Consider the following 23,047-nt stretch of genomic DNA (forward strand, 5'->3'; position numbering starts at 1 on the left):
TCAACTCAGGCTTAAACAAAGACTGTGAATGGCTGGCTAAATACAAAAGCAGCTTCCCCTCCCTTGGTGTTCACACCTCCAGATCAGCAGCTGGTAGTCAGCCTCACCCTTGCTGCCTGAGCTAACCTTGTTATCCCCACCCTTGCTCTGGCTTATTTATACCTAGCCCTGCAGATTCCCAAGACCAGCATCTGATGAAGTGAGTCTGTGCTCACGAAAGCTCATGCTCAAAACTTTTCTGTTAGTCTATAAGGTGCCACAGGACCCTTCGTTGCTGTAGCATATATATAGGTTACCAGTACATATTCAGTATGTATAATTTCAGATTGAAAAAAAAATATATATGCATGTAACAAGATAATCATACTTAGCAACTCACAATTTTTCAGTTGACACCTTACATGACATACTTTATACAAGATTTATTGCAGTGGCAATATCAAGGATATAAATGGTTATACAGCATCACATACCATAAATGTGGACAGCAAGGCTTCAACACTTTTATTTATACCCTTTGAAACTACCAAAATTACTAACTGCCAGCTCAAAGGGCATTGGAGCACCCGATATCAGCAACTGTAATAATTGAAATAATTATGCTATGTTGTGGCATAGTACATCCAGAATATTATTTAATTATTAATAGAACTGGAAAATCTTAGTGATCAAACAAGTCCTCTTCAAAAATGTTAAGCCTGTCAGTTTAAAATCAGATGATCTGATCTCATTTGCTCAATGTTGTGAAATCTTGTTTCCTCTTGTTTTAAAAGATATGATATAATAAAGAGCTGGGTTCTGGTTTTTATAGCCAGAGCTCTCAGGAGACATAGAAGGGGTGGAGAAACAGTGACATCTGACTCAGCCACAGTGGGTCTGGAAGGTGTGAGGAACACAATACCAGTGGGAGGTGTGACTGACACCCGTTGAAAGTAATGTGTATTCCCTATGCAAATTTTGTCTCTGCTGGCTTCTGTGCAATGGTGTAGGGTCACAAATTCATTTCTTTTGAGCTGTCTAATCCTCTCCTGGTTGCCACTTGCAAAGGTGTGTAAAAGAGGGTGGGATCCTTGGCCCCCTGCAGGGCTAGGCACAGCCTAGCTGAAAGTATCAACAGTGAATTCTGTTGTCCGTTGTAGATTTTATTGGCATACAATATCCTGACAACTTAAAAGAATGAATTGATGTTGTATGGGTCTTAAAAGATGTAGAGATGATGAATTACTGCTGTAGTTGATAATAAGTCATGAAAGAGATAGTAGCAGCTAAACAACGAGCTGATCATTTCTGCACTCCCCTTTAGCATGCCAGCTGAATCACGTAAAAAGCAGGCTTTTTCAATTACAAATTCCACTCCAATTTTTATCTCCTGCTCTATAATAATGTTACAGATGAGAGTGGATTCCTTGGCTTGTTTCATGGCTGTGAAACTGCAGAAAGCCAGAGGGCCTGTCAGTAATACGGTGGGTTAGCATGAACAGTGCAGTAAAAATACCTAATGTGATGAGTCAGTTTGGTTCTGTTTTTTACAGGGCTTCATCTCCCTGTTCATCCAATTTCATTGTTTATTTTAGTGGCTTTCACTTAAATGATGGTTCTTTTTATAAACTTCAGAATCATTCTGAGGTTAAGCTCTGTTTTGCTGAGGCACGCTTATAGAGCAGCTTGGCTAACCACTGTGAAGTTGCCCATATCACACATCCCTAGCTTTTATGTTCTGCTAGGGACAGATCTTGGCACTGCAGGGGAAGCTGGTCGTAGCTCAGGAATGTAGTCTGGTTTTCTCCTTTTGCCAATATATGTCTGAAGCACTGTAGTAGGGTGAATGCATCACTACTGCAAGAAAGGTGCTAGTGCAGGCTGGAGAGAGTCTGCACAGCACCCGCCTTCCTGCCAATTAGGATAAGGGCTTGGAACCAGCCAGTTGGAGGGCACTTTACTGTGCAGCCCTGCAAGTGAGGAGCTGCTCCAGTGGAGCTGGATCAGTTAGGCCATGGAAAGGGAAGGTGCAGGGCCAGCTCCCAGTAGGTGCCAGCACCTTGCACAGAGCAGTGCTGGGCAGCTGGAGGGGAGCTAGGGAAAAGCTTCAGCCCAATGAAGCTGCCAGAATGCTGGCCCTGAGCCCAGGACCAGTAAGGTGCAACAATTAGATCCTGAATAGAGAAGATGCAGGACCAGATTCTAGTAAGAGCAAGCACCTCAGAAGAGCAGTACTGAGTCAGCTCAGGGGAACTAGGGAGAGGCTCCAGCCTAATGCCTGCCAGGCTGCTGGCCCCAATAGAGAGGCCCAGAAGGTGCGAAAGGTTGTAGGGGAAGTGGCCCAGGGAGTAAGGCAGTGAAGGGGAGAGAAGAGGAAGGCAGGACAAGGCTGCCCGTCAGAGGGTCCCTCAGCCAGAACTCAGAGTAGTGCATGGGCCTGAGTCTCTTCACTCCCCCTTTGCAGCACACCTAGCCACACCAAGGCTGTGTCTGCACTACATTCCCCTTTCAAAAGGGGGATGCAAATATGGCCAATCAGAAATGCAAATGAGATGCAATTTTGCATATAATTTGCATTATAGCAGCCACTCACATTCCAGAAGTGCTGTTTTCAGGAAAAAAAACAAAGCGTAGACAGGGTTCATTCGAAAACAAACCCTGTTTTAGAAAGAACCCTTCTTCCTGAAAAATAGGAAGAAAGGTGCTTTTGAAAGCAGGGTTTCCTTTCGAATGGACCCTGTCTACATGGCTTACTTTCTTTCTGAAAACAGCATTTCCGGAACAGCGAGTGGTTGTCATTATGCAATTTAGGTGTATGGTATGTAAATTAGCACCTCATTTGCACTTCCGATCAGCCACATTTGAATTCCCCTTCCAAAAGGGGAATGTAGTGGAGATACAGCCCAACTGTGGCCAGTATTGACCTCTGAGGAGATAGAAGCTTCAGCTGGCCACATTGTTGTGTGCCTTGGTCCAGGACTGCTGAGACCCCCAGAAGGGGGACAAGGGAATATAGTGAGCACAGGTGGAGGGCAGTGTCCCAAAGAAGACCCGGCGATCCTAGAAGTGACATGGGTCCCAAGCAGAGCACGAGGTAGAGCAGGGAGTGGTGGCAGATGATGCACCAACAGAGGAAAGTGCTGTGCTGGAGAATGAGCTAATTCCCTCATCAGTCCCATGGGGGTGCCATCGTGATGAGTTCGCCCCAAGACACACACCAAGGAGCAGATCACTGGAGAGAGGAATGCTTGCTTCTTGCTGCAGTAAAAATTTATAGCTCACTCTGTTTAAATCCTAAATGTGAAGTCTGTAAGCACAATTTAATTTCAGACTTCAAAAGTACAATTTCTATTCTAATCAGTCTTATTATTGTAGGGTAGGTTTGGCGCAGCCCCAATTTGCACGTGAAGGATGTGGGGAAGGTGCATGGAACCACTTTCCTTTTGTACTTCCTATACAGGGTGTGAGGACCATCACCAGTGCTTGCACTTGCTTGAACAGAAGGGCTGTTGTGTTAGCACTTCCAGCTATCCCCAAGAGGAGGAGTTTGAAGACAAGCATTGGCCCTGATCTTCCATGTCTCTCAACCGGCTTTCCACCATAATGGTGGCAGTATTTGGTCCCCTTTCACATTGGGGAACATGATGCCTTCCATAGTTTCTGTAGGGGCAAGGAACTGAGGTTCTGCAGGAAATGCACCTTGGAGCTCTGGACACTGAAGTTTCCTATGTTGCAGCCTGACAGAACCACTAGGCATGACAGAAATAACTGGGAGACCTTATTACAATATATATATGCTAACCAAGACTAAGAATCCATAATCATAGCATTAAAATGCAGCTCAGTTTTAGAAGTCTATTAAAACAGAGATGCTTGGCTTATTGGCTAATTAAGCAAAAAGGCATGAATAAAAATATGATTATCTGGAGATAATCACATCCCTTGTGTTTTTACAAGTCGTGTACCTATTCCATAGCATACGATTTGGTTTAGTGCTGTTATGTAGGAATTTGTGCAGAGATGGTGCAGTGCAGTCCACTTCACTTAAATGCATAGCATTTAATTGCATCATTTAATTCGTAATGTTTGCATTGATATATTCAGCATTGGCTTACATAAAGCATGATAGGTGTGGGACAAGGGGACTGCTTTATTGCTGACATATTAACGTCAGCAGTATTCTAGTATAGTCGTACAGGGGCTGGGTCAGGGCTCCACTATGGAAATAATTGATAAGACAAGAGTCACTGCCTTAGGGAGTTCACAATCTTGGCTTGAAATAGAATGCAACAGCCAGATGGAAAGGGAGGACATTGTTCTACTGATGTGAGCACTTCTTACATGGAAAGTGGAAGTCAGTCTAGGTTATACAGTAATCCCCTGGTATGTGTGATTTTTGATTTGCACTTAACATGCATTAATGTGAGTCAAGTGAAAATTAAAAGCGTTCCAGCCCCCCAACTCGGAGAAGCAGGGGAGAAGCCCCACTGCAGCCGCAGGGGAAGGTGGGCAGGTGGGCAGACAGAGGCAGTGGCGTGGTTGCTCCCAGCTGGGGAGAAGCTGCGCCTCCTGGCGGGCAGAGCTGCTGCACCACGGTTTCTCCCAGCTGGCCCCTGGTTTCTGCTCCCTACCATTCTGGGAGACAGCAAACTGACCAGCTGCTGTGGTGCAGTTTCGACCGGCTGCCCTCTGGTTTCCTCTCCCTACCACTCCAGGAGCCAGAATACTGACCAGCCGTAGTGGGCTGTCAGTTTCCTGGTGCCTGCAAGTCCAGGGGATCCAGGAACCAGGCTGCCATGAAATTGAGTTATGCGGGGGTTGCCAGGATCACAACCCCCACATGACTCGAGTGTCTACTGTATTGCATTTAGTTTTAACAATTTGTTATCTTTTCTTTTCTTATTTACATGGTGAGCACAGGTAATGAAGTGAGACTGTCAGTGTATTGCCAAACATCCCATTAGTGAAGTTTAACAGTTTGGAAAAGTAGTTCTCAGAGTAATATTTCTTAATCATCGCAATAGCAAAGTAACAGAGAGGTAGCCATGTTGTCTGTATTCTAACAAAACAAAACAGCAGTCATGTAGCACTTTAAAGACTAACAAAATGATTTATTAGGTGATGAGCTTTCGTGGGGCAGACCCACTTCTTCAGATCTTTGAGTGAGATCTTAGATCTGAAGAAGTGGGTCTGTCCCACGAAAGCTCATCACCTAATAAATCATTTTGTTAGTCTTTAAAGTGCTACATGACTGCTGTTTTGTTCCAATAGCAAAGGGCATACTGCAGCGATAGTAGAAAGATAGTCTGTGAGAACAGTTATGTTATAGGAAAGTACAAGTTTCATATTGTAATACAGTAAACCCTTAATTTAACAGACCCTGATATAATGGATTTCAGAAATAATGGACGTGAGCCCCTCCACTTCCCCCCAGATATATGCTGGAGACTGACCAGAGCCATCGCCAGGGCTGGAGGAGCTGCCAGGGCTGGAGGGGCCACCAAAGCGGCGGTAACCACAGGGGCCTGAGGAGCTGGGGTTTGGGGGCTGCAGTGAAGTGCAGGAGCTCTCCTCCCCCAGCCCCATGTGTGTGGAGCATGTCAATGCCCGGCCGCCACTACCTGCAATGAGGCACTGAGCGGCAGCCGTGGCGTTGGAGGCTGCTGTGCACTGGCAGGCTGGGCGTGACCATGTTCTACCTTTGTGCGGGTGGCTTGGAGCCGGGGGCTGGAGGACCTGCAGCGCGGAGAGCTGCAGGAGGTGAAAGGAGCTAGTCCAGCATTCAGCTCCTCTCCTGGTAGTTGGGAGAGGGAGATGGAAGTATGAGGGGAAGAAATGGGCAGGAGGGAGTTAGGGAAGGGTGGGGGCAGACGACAGGAGGAAGTGGTGGGCTGGAAAGGTCAGTACATCATCATACAGTATAGCCATTTGGATATAAAGGATTTCCGGCATTAATGAACACCCCTTCCCTCCTATTAGTCCATTAAGTCTAGGGTTTACTCTACAGAAAAAAAAATCGATCCAGAATCCTGGGAATCTACATAATCAGATCAAAGTACCTGGCGACGATTGCTACGACAGGGCACATCATCCTTCAATAGTATATGTGCAAGAACTTCGTCTTAGAAGGAAAAAATCTCAGACTTAAGAACTTGGAAACAGACTGACGTGCAGTTATTGCAATCGACCCTCCATATCCAGTACTGGACAGATAAGCCACGAGATAAGCTGCAGACTCAAACACTGCCCATAGGTCCTCACCACCGCTGCTAACCATTGTCTCTCGAGAGGAAAAGGGGCCACATACACTGTACACATAATTGCTCTTGTTAAATATCACTCTTTGATACACTACTTTTGATGGTATTCCAAAGAGGGAATTTATGTTCCTGAACTTTTGTGCATCACACAGGGTTCTTTGTTTCCCATGGATATCAATTATGAAAAATAAATCCATATAATTGCCTCTGGAAAGATATTCCGGAAATCACTTAGGAAGAGTTATCCAAGGTAATGTCAGTGGAAACCAGCTATCAGAAGCTTAGAGTAATCTTTCAGCACCTGCTCAAATAGGACATGTGGCTTGCTTTGGCGGGGAGGCCTATGTCAGGATGGAGGTCACTGGGGGTTCTGAGGGTGCTGCTGGTTTACGCACTGGAGTCGGTGCCTCTCCAAAGAAATGGAGAAGCCATTCTCTGTTGAGTGCTCCAAAGAAGAGATCGTATAAGACCAACTGCGACCACTCCAGGCCTCGTGGACTCTGGTTCCAGCCTTGGGGTATTGGTTAAGTCCAATATTGACAAGGCTGTTTCTGTACCAGTGGTGTACGAGATGGCAATTGCACTTCCTTTCTCATTCCATCCTGCCCTTTCTTTTTATCCAGAATTTTGCCAGGGGTATATCATTTATATCAGGTGGGCCAGGTGGGCTGCTGAACTTGGTGTAAGTTGGCACCATGCCCTGATGTTTCCCTTCCACAGTCTGTGGCAGTGGGACTATGGCTGGGTGTGGCGCAAGGACTCCTTGGAACCAGGAAGCTCCTCAGCATCACTGCACTCAGTGCCACTGATATTAGTGTGCCAGCACTTACCACCCTCCACTTTGACACTGTCAGTATGTCAGTACTACTGGTGACTCCAAGGCATCAGGGCAGCAGAATTTGGGTATTGCTCCCAGTGCATCAGAGGTTCAGTGGCTTATCTAATTACCAACAATGCGACCAGGGTATATTATGTGAACAGACACAGGAGCAGAGCCCAGGGTGTTCTACCAAGAGTCAATCATGTTGCGGGGGTTCTGCACTGAGAGTATTATTTAAGTAGCTGTTCACTTATCCAGGGTCCAGAATCATCTCACGGACCATATTAGCAGGAATTTTCCTCTGGTCACGAGTGGTCCCTGCAGACAAGATATCCTGCATGTACCTGGGGTTTTCCAACAATTGCTTCATTTGCTCATGAGACAATAAGAAATGTTGCCTGGTCTGCTGTTGAGGGGACCTGAGTCCAGGCTCCCTAACTGACATCTTCCATCTCAGCTGACAGTCTGCTTTCCTGTATGCTTTTCCTTTGATTCCAATCATTCCACAGGTTGTCCTCAATCTGAAAGTTTATTGGTCAAGCTCATGCTCATTGTCCTGGCATGGCTGAGGCAGTGATGGTTCTATAGCCTTCTTCTGCTGTCAGTTTGGCCTCCCATAGCCCCTCCTTTCCACCCTGATCTAGTCACACAGCACCATGGCCACACCTGGCATCCTGATCTCAGCTCTCTGCATCTCACTGCATGGTTGCTTTGGGGTGAATGAGAAGGAAGAATGTTTTTGGGTGGCTGTTCATCAGGTTCTACTCAACAATAGCAATGGGTGATGTGGGTGAGGCACAAAGGGTCACATGCCCCTCTAAACGGCATGGGGGGAGCTGCAAGGCGCTAGCAGCCATCCAACTGCCCCTAGTCCCATGCTTTGTGGGGCCCCACAGGACCCAGGGGAATAGCAGAGGCTTGGTGCTGGCAGTCGGCCCCCCAACATTCACCAACTGCAGTAAAATGACAGGAGGGTGGGAAAAGTGGGGCCTGTGGTAGAGTGGGGGCAGGACAGGAGTGGGAAGAGGTGAGGCCCTTCTCTGGCTAGGGACAGCTTTGGGGAAGAGTCACATAAGGAGGTAGTCACATGACTGCTACCACTGTCTTGTGTCCCTTCTCATCAGTCACCACTGAGTACAAAGCCCTTTACCAGAATGGCCTGTTCAGGTAAATGGAAGTGGTTCTTCCTGTGCTGGTTGGCCTGTGGAGTTCAACCAATGCTCATTTCTTGTCAGCACATCTTGGATTATGTGCGCATCTTCCATTGGGCCTTGCACTTAGCTCTTGGAAGATGCTGTGGTGGTGATCTCAACACACACACACACACACACACGCATTTCGTGGAAGATATGTATTTCCAGTGCCTTGATAGCAAGATTCTTAAAAGGGTTCCTTCACCTCCAGTCTTTAGTGTAAGAGCTGGCTCCTCTGTGGGACATGAACATGATCCTAGCAGCCATGATGGCACCTCTGTTAGAGCCTTTGGCATCCTCTCTCTCTCACTTTTGTATCAGAAATCTGTGTTCCTGGTGACAGTAACATCCACAAGGTGAGTCTGTGAGTTGCAGGTTTAGGTGGAAGGCCCTGCTTACACACTCTTCTTCAAAGGCAAAGTGATTTTGTGGCTGCACTCAAAATTTTTCAGTTTTCGTCTGAAGTGGGTAATGTTTACCTGTGTTCTTTCCTAAACCCATTCATCTTTGGAAGAGCAGCAGCTCCATATTTTGGATATTATACATTGTCTAGCCTATCTTGACAGGACTAAACCATTTCATGCATTGCCTTGTGTGGTCCTATGCATATGCATGAAAGTACAGGCAGTCGTCTCTGGGTGGATAATATCCTGTTTCTTTACTGCTTATGAAATAGCTTCCCCCATACCTACTCAGTGGGTGCAAACTCCTTCTACAAGAGTCCAAACTGTCAGTTGCATTCTTAACTGACATCTTAATATTGGACATTTGCAGGATTGCCACCTGACTATTGATGCATATGTTTACAAATCATGAGCTACGTCTACACGTGCAGCCAACATCGAAATAGTCTATTTCGATGAATAACGTCTACACGTCCTCCAGGGCCGGCAACGTCGATGTTCAACTTCGACGTTGCTCAGCCCAACATCGAAATAGGCGCAGCGAGGGAACGTCTACACGTCAAAGTAGCACACATCGAAATAGGGATGCCAGGCACAGCTGCAGACAGGGTCACAGGGCGGACTCAACAGCAAGCCGCTCCCTTAAAGGGCCCCTCCCAGACACAGTTGCACTAAACAACACAAGATACACAGAGCTGACAACTGGTTGCAGACCCTGTGCCTGCAGCATAGATCCCCAGCTGCCACAGAAGCAGCCAGAAGCCCTGGGCTAAGGGCTGCTGCCCACGGTGACCATAGAGCCCCGCAGGGGCTGGAGAGAGAGCATCTCTCAACCCCCCAGCTGATGGCCGCTATGGAGGACCCAGCAATTTCGACGTTGCGGGACGCGGATCGTCTACACGGTCCCTACTTCGACGTTGAACGTCGAAGTAGGGCGCTATCCCCATCTCCTGATGAGGATAGTGACTTCGACGTCTTTCCGCCTAACGTCGAAGTTGGTGCCGCTACTTCGAAGTAGCGTGCACGTGTAGACGCAGCTATGATGTCATTACTACATCTTCCAGAAAGGATGCAAACATAAGTAGTGCCATCTGCAATCTTAGTTTAGATAGATTCCAAGCCCCGCATCCTGGGGTTGGTACTGGTTGTGGGTTCCCTCAGTGGAATATATGGCAGCCTCTACATGAAGAAGAAATGGTTATTTACTGTCACTGTGGTTCTTCAAGTTGCAGATGTATATTCCACAGGCCACCGTCACTGAGTCTCATTTCCAGGTGTTGTGTGTGAAGGAACTGAGGGGTGTTGAGGCAGTCTGGCTCACACAACTGGAGGGATCTATGAACACAAAGCCTGATTTCTGCTCCCTGAGGTACAACTAAGCAAAATTCTGTCTTGGATGTGCTGGGCATGCACACAGCTAAGTGGAATACATGGCTGCATCACATCTCAAAGAACCACAATTACAATAAGTCAGTTTCTTACCCCAGCTGAAGCTCTGACTGTGTTTGTGTTTGCTTATAAAATACAAGTCATTGCAGTGGTGGTAATAGTGAAGTCAAAAATATCTTAAGAATGACAAATATAGTTCACAGACTTCGTGCTAAGTCTTTGCACGGGGGTAATTTTCACCCAAGTTCAACAGAAATAAAGAAGAAGGAGTGGTCTTGATTTTTCCCATGTGCATACAGCATATATTACAGCACTTATTCACTGCACATGCCTGAATTTTTCAAATTAGCAACTAAGTGTTTGGGGACAATAAAATAGTCAAGGACACCATTGGTTAATGTGGCTGTTCATCTATTTTGACACTTTTTAATTTACAGCGATTTATTCAGAATACTACTTTAGAGCATGCTAGTAAATGTGCAGAATATATATTATAAAAATAATGTCATATAGTCATATGAGAACTGCTGTCTTAGCAATACAGAACTCTTAGATGTTTTCTGACTGACTGAAATCATAATAATAATCTGCAATGGTGCTTGGGGTGCTGGTGAAGCAGTAACACCTTTGCAGTGAGATGGCCACATCTGCTTCTTTAGGCTGGTTAAGCTGCATTGATCCACATGCCACGCTCATCTGATAGGGTTGCCTCCTCATAGCTTCTTAGATATGGTAGCAGGCACACTGGTTCCTGATCTTGGTTAATAAGCTGAAAATTACGCAGTTAGCGAGCCAAAGATTTTTGGCTGGTGAGGGGAGCATCTTTCTCTATCCTAGTGGCAAGCAGCCAACGGTGGGTCCCTTGCAGAGATGGTGGATGTGCTTTGACCTGGACAGCCAACAGGTTTGGGCAAATGAACTGATGGCACCTGTGCTTCAGGACACAAGCTCCCAATCATCTTGGATGTCCTTGCCGTTGGATCCCAGCCATGCCTTGCTCAAGCATTGTGTGGTTGCTGATGTGCAAGGGTGTCTCCATGTAAAACTCCATCATGCACAGGCTCTTCCTTGGATAATCACCTCTACATCTTTCTCTTTTCACTTTCCGCTCATTTCATTCTTATTCCCAAGCCCTCTGGTGATCAGCAAGTGACAACAGTGATAGGCTGACGTGGCCAGAAGCTTCTAGTCACAGCGTGGCATGGGGGCAGCATCAGCAGCAAGATGGGTTGTTGTGCACTTTAATGAGACAGAAGTGTGCCCCAGCAGCCATGGCTGTGACTGAGCAGCCCTTTTTAGGATCCACTTTGCTCACCCTGAATGGGGAGTGGGCTAGAAAAGGTGACCCAAAAAAACTGTCTTAACCCAGCCTACCTGGTACAAGCAGCCAGAGGGGAACATCTTTCAATTCACAGAGGCAATAATAAGAAGACGAAAACAAATATACTTAGATTTGGAACCTAAAATGTCAGGACACTGGAAGTCAGCAACAACTCTGACTGGCCTGCAGGCCAAACAGCCCTCATTGCTTAAGAGTGGAGGAGGTTCAATGTTGATTGACATTGCTGCTTTGGTGAGGGCCAGATTAGAGAAACCAGTGCTGTCTATACCTTTGTTTGGAGAGCTAAACATGAAGACAAGCACTGCATGCGCTGTGTCAGCTTTGGCATTAAACATAGTTTTATGTATAGCCTCAGTGAACACTTTACTGGTGTCAGTGAATGTCTCATAATGCTACATCTTAGGCTAGCCAACAGCCAGTCTGCGACAGTAGTCAGTGCTTATGCTCCCACCCTACAAGCTAATGAAAATGCAAGGAATGCTTCTGTGCACACCTCGATAGCATCATTAGAGATGTCCTTAGAGAGGACAAGTTTGTACTTCTCAGGGACTTCAGTGCCAGAGTATGCACTGACTACCACCTCTGGGATGGTGTCACTGGGAGGAAAGGTGTAGTTAAAATGAACTCCATTGTTTGCCTTCTTGCACTCTGTGCTGACCATGGTCTTGTTATAACAAACATGATGTTCTGGCAGAAGAATTTTTTCAAGATCTCCTGGCAACGCCCATGGTCAGGACACTGTCACCTGCTTGATTGTGTTATTGTCTGGTGTCAGGATTGTGCTGATGTCCACATCACTCACTTATGATCTATACTGATGATTGCTGAACCTAATATATTCCTTTATGTCACTCAGGCTACGTCTACACGGGGATGCTACGTCGAAATAGCTTATTTTGATGTAGCAAAATCGAAATAAGCTATTTCGATGAATAGCGTCTACACGTCCTCCAGGGCTGGTGCCGTCGACGTTCAACGTCGACGTTGGGTAGCACTACATCGAAGTAGGCGCTGCAGGGGAGCGTCTACACACCAAAGTGGCCCAAATTGAAATAAGGGTGCCAGGAACAGCTGCAGACAGGGTCACGGGGTGGACTAGCACTTCCGGGGCAACAGCAAGCCGCTGCCTTAAAGGGCCCCTCCCAGACACACGCAGCCTGCACAGCACGCGGTCTGCAGAGGCACAAGCACGCACACCCCGTGGAAGCAGTATGGACCCCCAGCAGCAGCAGCAGCAGCAGCAGCAGCCGCCAGAGGCCCACACACCTGCCCCTGGAGGAGCAGTGCTTGCCCTGCTCAGTGCTATGCAGGAGGCAGCTGACCATCTTTTATTTGAGGAAGATGAGCTGCCCCCAGGGGATGAGGAAGCAGCCCCAGACCTTGCTGCCCTCCCAGCCCCACCCCCTCCCGCCGCACACGCTGCCGGCTGTGGAGCTACCCCATGAGCACGGACTGGTGGGAGCGGCTGGTGCTCGGCGAGTGGGACAATGACCGCTGGCTCCGGAACTTCCGAATGAGCTGGCAGACATTCCTGGAGCTCTGCCAGTGGCTCACCCCTGCCTTACGGCATCAGGACACCTCCATGCGACGTGCTCTCACTGTCGAGAAACGGGTCGACATCGCTGTCTGGAAGCTGGCCACTCCAGACAGCTACCAATGCGTAGGTCAGCAGTTCGGCATGGGCAAGGCCACCGTCGGGGCTGTCCTCATGGAGGTAAGAGGACCCGGGGGGCGGGGGGGAGCCTGGGGGGGGAGCCCTGGGAGGGGAGCCATCGGGGGGGAGAGCCGCGGGGTGGAGGGCCAGACACACACTGAACACCCCTCACCAGTGCTCTCTCATGTCCTTCCCCTGCGGGTCGTCCATGCAATCAATGCCCTGCTCCTCCACAGGCTCGTGCGGCTTGGGGACCCGGATGCTGCCATCGCGGGGTTTGCCAGCCTGGGCTTCCCAAATTGCTTTGGGGCTCTGGATGGCACCTATATCCCCATCCGTGCCCTGGAGCACAGCGGAGGATGCTTCCTCAATAGGAAGGGCTACCATTCCGTGGTCCTCCAGGCCTTGGTGGACAGCTGGGGCCGCTTCCTGGACATTTATGTTGGCTGGCCTGGCAGCACCCACAACGCCCAGGTGTTCAGAAATTCGGGCCTGTGCCGCTGGCTGGAGGCGGGGACCTACATCCTCCAGTGGGAGATCCCTGTGGGGGACACCACCATGCCCCTCTGCGTTGTCGCAGACACGGCGTACCCCCTCCAGCCCTGGCTCATGCACCCGTACACGGGCCACGTCACAACCAGCCAGGAGCGGTTCAACACGCACTTGAACCATGCGCGCCAGGTGGTCGAGCGCACTTTCGGCCGCCTCAAAGGGCACTGGAGGTGTCTCCTCACCCGCCTGGATGCAGGCCTCACCAACATCCCCCAGGTTGTGGGTGCGTGCAGCGCACTTCACAACCTTGTGGAGAGCAAGGGAGAGGCCTGATTCCAGGGCTGGGCTATGGAGGCTGGCAGGGCCGACGTCCAGCCACCCGCTGCCCCCAGTCGCCAGGTTGACCCTGAGGGGATCCAGATCCGGGAGGCCCTGCGGGCCCATTTTGACCAGGCTGTGGGGTGAACGCTGGCAGGGCCATCTCCGGGTGAGCCACCCACTGCATCCGCCCATCCTCCACAACACTCCTTGCCACCACGCCCACACCACAGAGCACCCGAGAGCACACACCCCCACACTTTTCTTTGAAATAAATGGAAATGTTGTTTCAAACAAAACAGTGCAACCTCTTATTATTAACAGAGGAAAAGGGGGGAACTATTTACATGGGCGGGGGGCAGCTACTAAAACAGGGGTCCAACAAAAACTATTTACAAATGGGGGAATATGTACAAAGGAGGGGGGGGCCACATCCTCAGCCCCGCTCCCTAATGTCCAGCGCCCAGTGTTGGGGGGCGCGACCCACGTCTTGGCCAGAGCCCTGGTTGAGGCTGGGTGGGGGCTGGGAGAATCGGCAAATATGGCCGGCCAGTGTCTGCAGGCTCATGGTCCCCCTCGGCGGCAGGCCCCAGGGTGGCAGATGCTGGAGGGACGGCAGGCGGAGCGGCTGGTGGCGCAGCGGGCGGAGCGGCGGGGGTCCAGGTGTTGCGCAATACAATCGAAAGTGCGCATGAAGGCCCCCAAGCCTCCTGGTGCCAGGCCGGTGCTCACTCCTGGAGCTCTAGCCACCGCTCCTCCACCTGCAGGCGCCGCTCCTACACCTCCAGCTGACGGCGGAGGGTCGCGAGCAGCTGGGGGTCCGTGGCCGTCCGCGGGTGGCTCCTCCGTCGGCCTCGTCCTGGGGCTGGTCGGTGCTCCGCCGAGGGGCTGGCCTGCTGGGATGGCCCTAGTGGGCTCTCCGGGACCACGGACACCTCGCCGGCGCTCTCCGGGCCCTCCAATGGTGCAGCTGCAGAACACTGGGGGGAAGAAGAGTGGAGACAGCCGTTAGTGTGGGCCCTGACCCGTGGCTCTTGTACCCCCACCCCTCTGATGCTGGTTCCCCATCCCCGTCCCCCGGAGATGCTGATGATGATGATGGGTGTCCCACCCCCTCCCACGGGGGACCCTAGGTTCCGCTCTCCCCATCCCCAGGGATGGGGCATGGCGCTGTCCTGCTGGGGGACAGGGGCTGATGCACTCTTCTGAGGGACATGCCACTGCTGTCCTTGGGGCCATGGTCATTTGGGCATGTGGAGGGCCCTGGTCATGTCTCTTGTCCCCGCCCCTTAACCCTGGGGGGTGTGTACCAGGGGGGTACATACCTGATGGTCCGCTCCCATGGTCGGGGGACACCCACTGGGCAGATGCCCTGCTGGAGCTGCGGGATGGGAGGGCGATGCAGAGCCCCCCGTCGCTGAAGGAGTCCTCCTCCTCCTCCTCCGGCATCCCAGGGGTGGGCTTCAGGGGGGGCCCCTGGGGTGCAGGCCTTGGGGGGGTGCCCTAGGGGCGCTTGGGGGGCTGGCTGGCTTCCATCACCGCAGGGTGTTGGGCTGTGGCTGCTGCAGGCGTGCAGGCTGAGCACGTGGCAGTGCTGCTGCCTGTACGCGCTCTCAGCTTCCTGCACAGGACCTCAGGGGGCGGGGAGTTTAAGGGGCTGCTGCACGTGGCGACCATAGAGCTCAGGGGCTGGAGAGAGCGTCTCTCAACCCCTCAGCTGATGGCCACCATGGCGGACCCCGCTATTCCGATGTTGCGGGACGCAGATCGTCTACATGTGCCCTACTTCGACGTTCAACGTTGAAGTAGTGCGCTATTCCCATCTCCTGTTGGGGATAGTGACTTCGACGTCTCGCTGCCTTACGTCAATTTCAACTTTGAAATAGCACTCACCATGTGTAGACGTGGCGGGTGCTATTTCGAAGTTGGCATGGCTACTTCGAAGTAGCCGGCTCATGTAGACGCGGCTTCAGACTGGCATCAAAGCATGTTTTTGCCCCACCCCCAAAAACACCTTGAGAGGTTCAGCACTGGGGGCTTCAAGGATCATGAGATTGAGGCTTATCTTCCAGCAAAGCCATTCAACAAGCTACACAACCAAGACCCACCAGAGGGCTGTCTTCAGGCACAGTCCTTACTTGAAAGCCACTGTCCTGAAAACCTGTGGAGAAACCCTTGATTACACCAAGCAAAGGAACCAGGATTGGTTTTAAACTGATGATAAGTACCTAAATGATGTTAAATGCAGAGCATTCAAAGCTTGGCCTAGCAGCTTTCCGTTGTGGCAGAAAAAAACATGATTACAAGCTTTCTATAGCTGAAGTACAACAAAAAGTTAGAGTCCTTAAAACAGCTAGTGGAGAGACAAAGCACAGGAAATACAGGTCTATGCCGACTCCAACAACAATCATGAGTTCTTTAAGGAACTTTATGAGGAAATTTATGGGCCGTCAAAACTGGGTGTCACTCCCCTACGATTGGCGGATGGGACATCGCTTGTCAAGACCAATCGTGGCATCAATAGCCGATGGAAGAGCACTTCAGCCATCTGTTCAACTGCAGTGCAACTGTCAACAATGGCATTTTCAAGATGGTTACCAGTCTACCTGTCTGTGTCAATATTTATGATGAAACCCCATCTGTGAGAGTCAAGAAGCTATAAAAAAGATGAAAGACAGCAAGGCCACAGGCACTGACAGAATCCCCGCTGAGATATTCAGTCTACCTCTTCTCTCATGCTATATTCCCTCACTGAGATTTATGGAGAGGAGAAGCCATATCCAGCAAGTTCAGAGATGCCATCATAGTGACCATCTTTAGGATGGGTGCCAGGATGGACTGCGGAAACTCCTTGCTTTCAACCGCAGGTAAAATTCTCACGCAAGTCCTTCTGAACCATCTCCTCATGACAGAAAAAGTACTTTTGTAATCACAGTGTGGATTCAGACCAGGGTGAGGAATGACTGATATGATCTTTTCTGCCCGCCTAATACAAGAGAAGTTGCAGGAGCAACGCCAGCCTCTGTATATGCTGTTCTTCAATTTGACTAAAGCATTCCTCTTCATCAACCGTGAGACACTCTGGAAGTCCTGCAACACTTTAGCTGTCCGCCGAAATTTGTCTCAATCATACGCCTCTTACACTTACGTAACAGCATGCAGGTTATGATATTCAACAATGGTGACACAGCTAAGCTAATTGACATAAGGACTGGAGTCAAACTAGGGTGTATGATAACATCTTTGCTATTTAATATCTTCCTGGCAGCCATGTTCCAGGTTACTGGAGATGATCTCTGAAGTGGAGTAAAAATAACCTACAGGATGGATGGCACCCTCGTCAGTCTGGGCCACTTCAGAGCCAAGAACAAACCACAGCAGCATCAGTGGTAGAATTCCAGTACACCAATGATGCCAGGGTCAGTGGTACCTCTGAAGATGATCTCCAAGCAATCAGCATTTTTGTCACAGCTACTGCAGGTTGGGGCTGACTCTCGGTATATGAAAGACCAAAGTTCCCTTTCAGCCAACACTCACCATACTGTTACCCAAACCAAACATCATGGCTGATGACCAAGTGCTGGAAAATGTCAACAGCTTCCCCTATTTCAGAAGCTATCTGTCCAGCAATGCTTACATTGATGATGACATCCAACACTGAATTTCCAATGCCAATGCAGCTTATGGACATTTACGGAGGTGAGTCTTTGTGGAGTGACATCAAGATGCAGACAAAGATCAGTATCTACAAAGCTGAAGTCATCCCAACGTTGCTTTAAAGAGCTGAAACTTGAAGTTTCTGTAGACATCACTTCAAAGATCTGGAGAAATTCCACCAAAGATATCACAGGAGAATATTGGACATCACATGGCAGGACAGATGGATCAACATTAGCATCCTCGTAGAGGTTAATTCCTGCAGCATCAAGGCAGCAATCTCCCACAGGCACTACAATGGTCTGGTCATGTGGTCAAGATGCCTGGCACACATCTGCCTAAGCAGATTTGCTATGCTCAGCTGAGGACTGAGTGAAGTCTCATGGTGGGCAGAGGAAGTGCACGAGACATCTTTAAGACATCTTAGTAAACTGCGTCATTGACGCTTACACCTGGGAGAGGCAGATGGAAGATTAGTTAACTTGGAGGCCCTCCATCAAGAATGGTGCCCAACACTTTGAGATCAAGTGTCATCTCTATGAAGAAGACCAGAGGGTCCAATGTAAGGAACATGCCGAGGCCTGCATCAGACCAAGACCTCACATGCAGCTACTGACAGAGAGTGTTCCTTGCCAGAATTGGCCTAATTTCTCACCTTCACACTCATCATTTATAGGTGTCCAAGGGGAAACCTTACTTGACATGAGGGTTCCCAGAAAGAGTGGGAGAGACTGCAATTTCATGTTATTTTTGTCCATAGAGCCCTTTATCCACATTTTACACACAAGAGAAATTGAGGCTAGAAGATTAAGCAAGTTGCCCAAGATCATACAGTCAGTCAGCAGTACAGGTAGGAGTATAACTTAAGTCTCCTGTCTCCTCGTCTGATGATCTATCACTGGAGCATAGTTTTAGTTAACATATTTTTAAACACTTATTAGCTACCATGTTTTAAAACAGCTATTTTTCTGTCCTTGATAGGGCCTCACTTAAAAATACACTGTCTATTTTCACATACCATAGATATGTTGTGTACTTACCTTGTGTATTTCTTATAGACTTCCTCCTGACATTTTTAATTTAGTATATCGATTTGCTTTAACTGCTGTTAACATCTTATTAGTGATGAGTAGAATTAATCAAAGCAGACTCTTCTGTTGTTGAATTTGTCCAACAATTCAATTCTTTAGTCAATTCTTAGCTAAATTCTAGGAACAAAGATAGACTCTCAGTTTGCTCTGTAATCCTTGTTTGGCAAGAGTAAAATTCACTTAAATTCTGGATCTTACTTACTGGTTACCACAAGTAAGGGTTTCCAGCACTGGAACTGATTTATTATGGCTTTATGGCCTCTTAGTTCCAACAGGCAAGCCTAACACTAATCTGCCAGTGAATAGTATCAGTGTAGGGAGTATATATGTCAGAGATGTTGAGGACAATGCAGATATTATTAACACCTGGGGAGATGAGGAAGGCCTGGACAAGAGTTTTGGCTGTGTGGCTAGGACGACCAGTTTGGGTTTTAGGAATGTTGTAGAGTAGCATGTTTCAAATTGTGTGGGTAAACAATGATTTTCATAGAGTAGCATGTGTCAAATTGTGTGGGTGTAACAATGAAATAAAGTTACACTAATTACAAGAACAATGAACTAACATGTACACATCCCACCACTGCAACAGAAATTGTCTGAGAGTGTCATAAAATTAGAGCTGTAAAAGAACTGTTAGTAAGGGCTATTAAAATAGTAGTGTGTGTCTTCAAGGATATTTCTAAAAGACTCCTAATACTTCGGTCGGTTGAGGTGCTGCTTTAAAAAAAAAAATCTAAAGTTTTCTTCCTTTGTAGGTCTACCAGCCCCTTCTGAAAAGATATGCAGATCTTGAACAAAAGGTGCTTTGCACTCCAGTCTCATCTCATCTGCCTAAATAGCAAGAAAAAAGAAAAATCTACCAGTCGTCCAAAGTATTGACTGCGTGGGTGAAGATCAGAAGAAAGTTGACAGAATTTACTGCAGTTGTTTAAGGCATTCTTCTGTATTTTGTGCCAAAAACAAGGTCTAATGCATTTTCATCTTTTTAAAGTGTTATTGAAAAGTTGCTGAAAGATTTTGGATTCTGTCTCCTCTTTCCTTAAAATGTATTTTATGAAGGCTGCTTGAGTAACCTAAAACAGAAGGTATGTGAATCTCTGGAGAATTATGTTCCTCTGAAAGCAGGTGTTAATATTCAAGACAGTACTTTTTAATTTTCCTCTCTTAGGCCACTATGATGTTTTGTTTCCATTGTGGCAATGCCTTACTGTGTAGTACCTACTATTACTAAATACTGTGATGGCTGCATTGGATCAAATCCTCATTTAACTTATGTCTATGCAAATATGCAAAGGGTTGCCGGGGTGTAACTAAGAGGGCAGTTTGGCCCAGTGCCTGAAATGTGAAGTCAGTGCCTTTGCAGTTCTCTGTAAAGTAACATCTATGCCCTTTGAAAGACAGGAGACTTGGCCAAATGTACTGTAGACAAAAAAGAATGTCAAAACAAATAAAGGATCTGTTGGACATGAACCTTCTTGGAAAAGCTGCCTGTGTGTGCTTAGAGTGTGATAGATCTGGAGGTGCCCAAACTCTGTCTAGCTGAGTGTTATATAGTCTGCTTACTAAACGTCTGAAACTTATATCTAATGTTCAGAAAACTGAGCTTATTTTTGAGGGGATGTGTTCTGTACATAGAGAACACAGGTCTTGACCTAAATCACTTCATCTTTCTGTACCTCATCTTACCCTTCTTTAAAAAGAGTCTAATACAATTTAGGGTAGGTCTACACAGCAACGTTATTTTGAAATGAGAGCCATTATTTCAAAATAACTGTCTTAGCGTCTACACAACACAACAACTATTTCAAAATAATTTCAAAATAGCAGTTGGCTTTTTTTGAAATGAATAAACCTGGTTCTATGAGGAACAGAGCCTATTTCAAAATAAGCCACAATGCATCCATTGTCTCTATTTTGAAATAAGTTCTATATGTGTAGATGATGTAATTTGAAATAGCTAAGTGCTATTTTGAAATGCATTTGTGTTTGCTGCGGTGTTATTTTGAAATAAGCTATTCTGGAATATTTTTATACTTAACTGTAGCCAGAGAGAATCCCCCTGCTCTACTCCATCTTGCCTGCCCCTCTTAGGTGCCTCAGAGCACACAGCATAAAGAGACAGCACAGTCTTGGGCTGTTTTGAGAGCACACTGTCTGTTGGTGCCTCACAAATGCAGATGTGCTATGTCAGCATGACCCTGGACAGATAAGGGGGCTAACAGGCTAGCTGTTGGCCTCGGGGCGTCAAGCTGCCCTTGGCTGGCATCGATAGTTAATCCGCCCACACTTGGTCCCAGGAGGGGAACTTTACTGCCCGTGTGAAAGTTTGCCCTGTTTCTATAAATTTAGTTATCTCTGTCCTTACAGGTGTAACTGCCTTGTAAGCGCTAGCGTCACAAAGACGAACCAGTACAATTGGTACCTTGAGATAAGGAAGAACCTACGTGCCCCAAGGGGTATAAAGAGGGGCCCGGCAGCCAACTCTAACTGAGCTCCAATTTCCTGTGCCTGCCGGTCGGGTAAGGTTATTGCCTCCCAAGTATCTAGGGGACCCCCTTCCTCGTACAGTTCTTGCCGAGGGATTCAGTGAACGACCTTGGCTACTCCGGAGTCAAAGGACGCAGGGGTGAGGATTATACCTGCAATGTTTTTTTTGTGCACATTTAATAGTAAGAGCTCTTTAATCTGAGGCGTCTGGTCCTCAAATGGGTAACTTTCTCTAATTGACATGTCATTTGTATCATCCTACTATAGTAGCTAAGCAAATAGAGCAATAACAGTGTAACCATTAAGATTTTATCTAACTTTTCCTGCAGCTGTAACCGTCAAGATTTTATATAATTCTGTAACCATTAAGATTTTCATTTCTGCTTTGTAATAAATAGTAACCATGTTTAAGCTTCAGCTGACTCCTTCTAGTTGCTGTAACTCGGCCAAACACAAACAAAGAACCGTAGCCAGTTTGGCTACATTCAGCCTGGTCAGTGGTAAGGTGCACTAAAAGCTGGGCGCTGTCGTGCTGCCTCCACGGAGCAGAGTCTTGGGGCACCCGTACCCGGCCATCGGCTGACATTAACCCAATAAACTTATGTGAGATAGTCTTCACAAACCAGTAGATCTTCCTATAAGAGCACAGGTCACAGCACTGGATCTGAACATCTGTAGCTGTTTCAGGTCATTTGTCACAGTGCACAGCACTGTAATATATAAACATTACTAACTATAAGAGTTCATCTCTCTGGCCTTCCTGTCTCCCCATCCACCCCAGTCTCTTTGCTCAGTCAGTCCCAGCTCTTCATATAATCTGTTTTCCTCTTCCCCAACCCTGGCCTCCAGTTATCTTCCCTCATTCCCTATTCGCACTGGCTGTCAGTCCCACTTTCCTACCCTGGGCACCTGGTCCTATCAGCTAACCCTCCTGTGCTCTTTTCCTAGCCAGTGCCCCTTCTCTTCCTACAACCCACCTCCTCTGTAGTCCCTCCCTCCTCCTCATCCCACATCCCCCTGTTTCTCAGTCACAATCTCCTTGCCCAGCCAGTCCCAGTCTTGGCCTGTCATGTCATCCAATTTGACAGTCTCTTCCTCAGCAACTGCATTCAGTGCTGGTGATAGCTGACTGGGGACTCTAAGCAAGGATATTCCCCCTGCCCCCACCACACAACATAGCCCAGAGAAACAGCCTATTCAGCTCTAGATTGGAACATGCCCAGTGTGGACAGACTCTTCAGGGAATGTAGCTCTAACGTAAAATCTAAACTGTCTCTACTGAGCATGTGCAACTGTAATTTTTCAACAGCTTGTCACCGAGGCTACATTTAAGTCACTGGTACTTTATTAAAAGCTCATGGACAGTTAGGCTCAGAGTTGGGCTAAGTTTGGCTCAGAGGTTGCACACCCCACTTCCTTGGGGCCTGTGTGTCTCAATCCTAGGAAATCCTCTCCCTTGGGAGAGTTTCTCTCTATGGCTACATCTGCACTACAGAGATCTTTTGAAAGAAGTCGTTCCAGAAGATCCCTTCCGAAAGAACCTCTTTTGAAAGAGAGTGTCCACACACAGAAAAGTGGATCAAATAAGCTTTAGAAAAAAGACACTCTTCCTGATGTAGGAGTGGAAGAAGGCTTCCGGAAGAAAAGCTGCGTTCTTTCGATTTCATATTGAAAGAGCATTTTGTGTGTAGATGCTCTCTGTGCTCTTTCGAGAAAGGGCCAGATTTCCTGAAAGAACTTGCTAGTGTAGACACAACCTACAAGAGCATCCCGTCAATGAGCCCTGGAGGCTTTTCATCAGGCCCTGATGCTCATTAGCCAGTTAACTGCCTACATGGCTCCTTTAATGTAATAGATCATAGAATTGGAAGAGTCATAAAGTTCAGTCCCCTGCACCATCTACATCATCCCTGACAGATATTTATTTAACCTGCCCTTAGGTACTTGAACATTTTTATCAT

The 23,047-nt window shown here is 47.9% G+C and overlaps 1 protein-coding gene across 5 annotated transcripts in view; it reads left to right on the plus strand.

The window, feature by feature from the left end:
* Positions 1-21,503, plus strand: part of XYLB (xylulokinase) — a 178,237-nt gene extending 156,734 nt beyond the window's left edge. For all 5 annotated transcript variants that reach the window (XM_074985108.1, XM_074985110.1, XM_074985114.1 and 2 more), the window contains one exon: positions 19,355-21,503. In XM_074985108.1, coding sequence (XP_074841209.1) covers positions 19,355-19,438 — 84 coding nt within the window. In that variant the 3' untranslated portion in view covers positions 19,439-21,503. The remainder of the gene's footprint in view (positions 1-19,354) is intronic.
* The last annotated feature ends 1,544 nt before the right edge of the window (positions 21,504-23,047 follow it).

This window comes from Carettochelys insculpta, chromosome 2 (assembly GCF_033958435.1).
Source record: "Carettochelys insculpta isolate YL-2023 chromosome 2, ASM3395843v1, whole genome shotgun sequence".
Taxonomy (NCBI): domain Eukaryota; kingdom Metazoa; phylum Chordata; order Testudines; family Carettochelyidae; genus Carettochelys; species Carettochelys insculpta.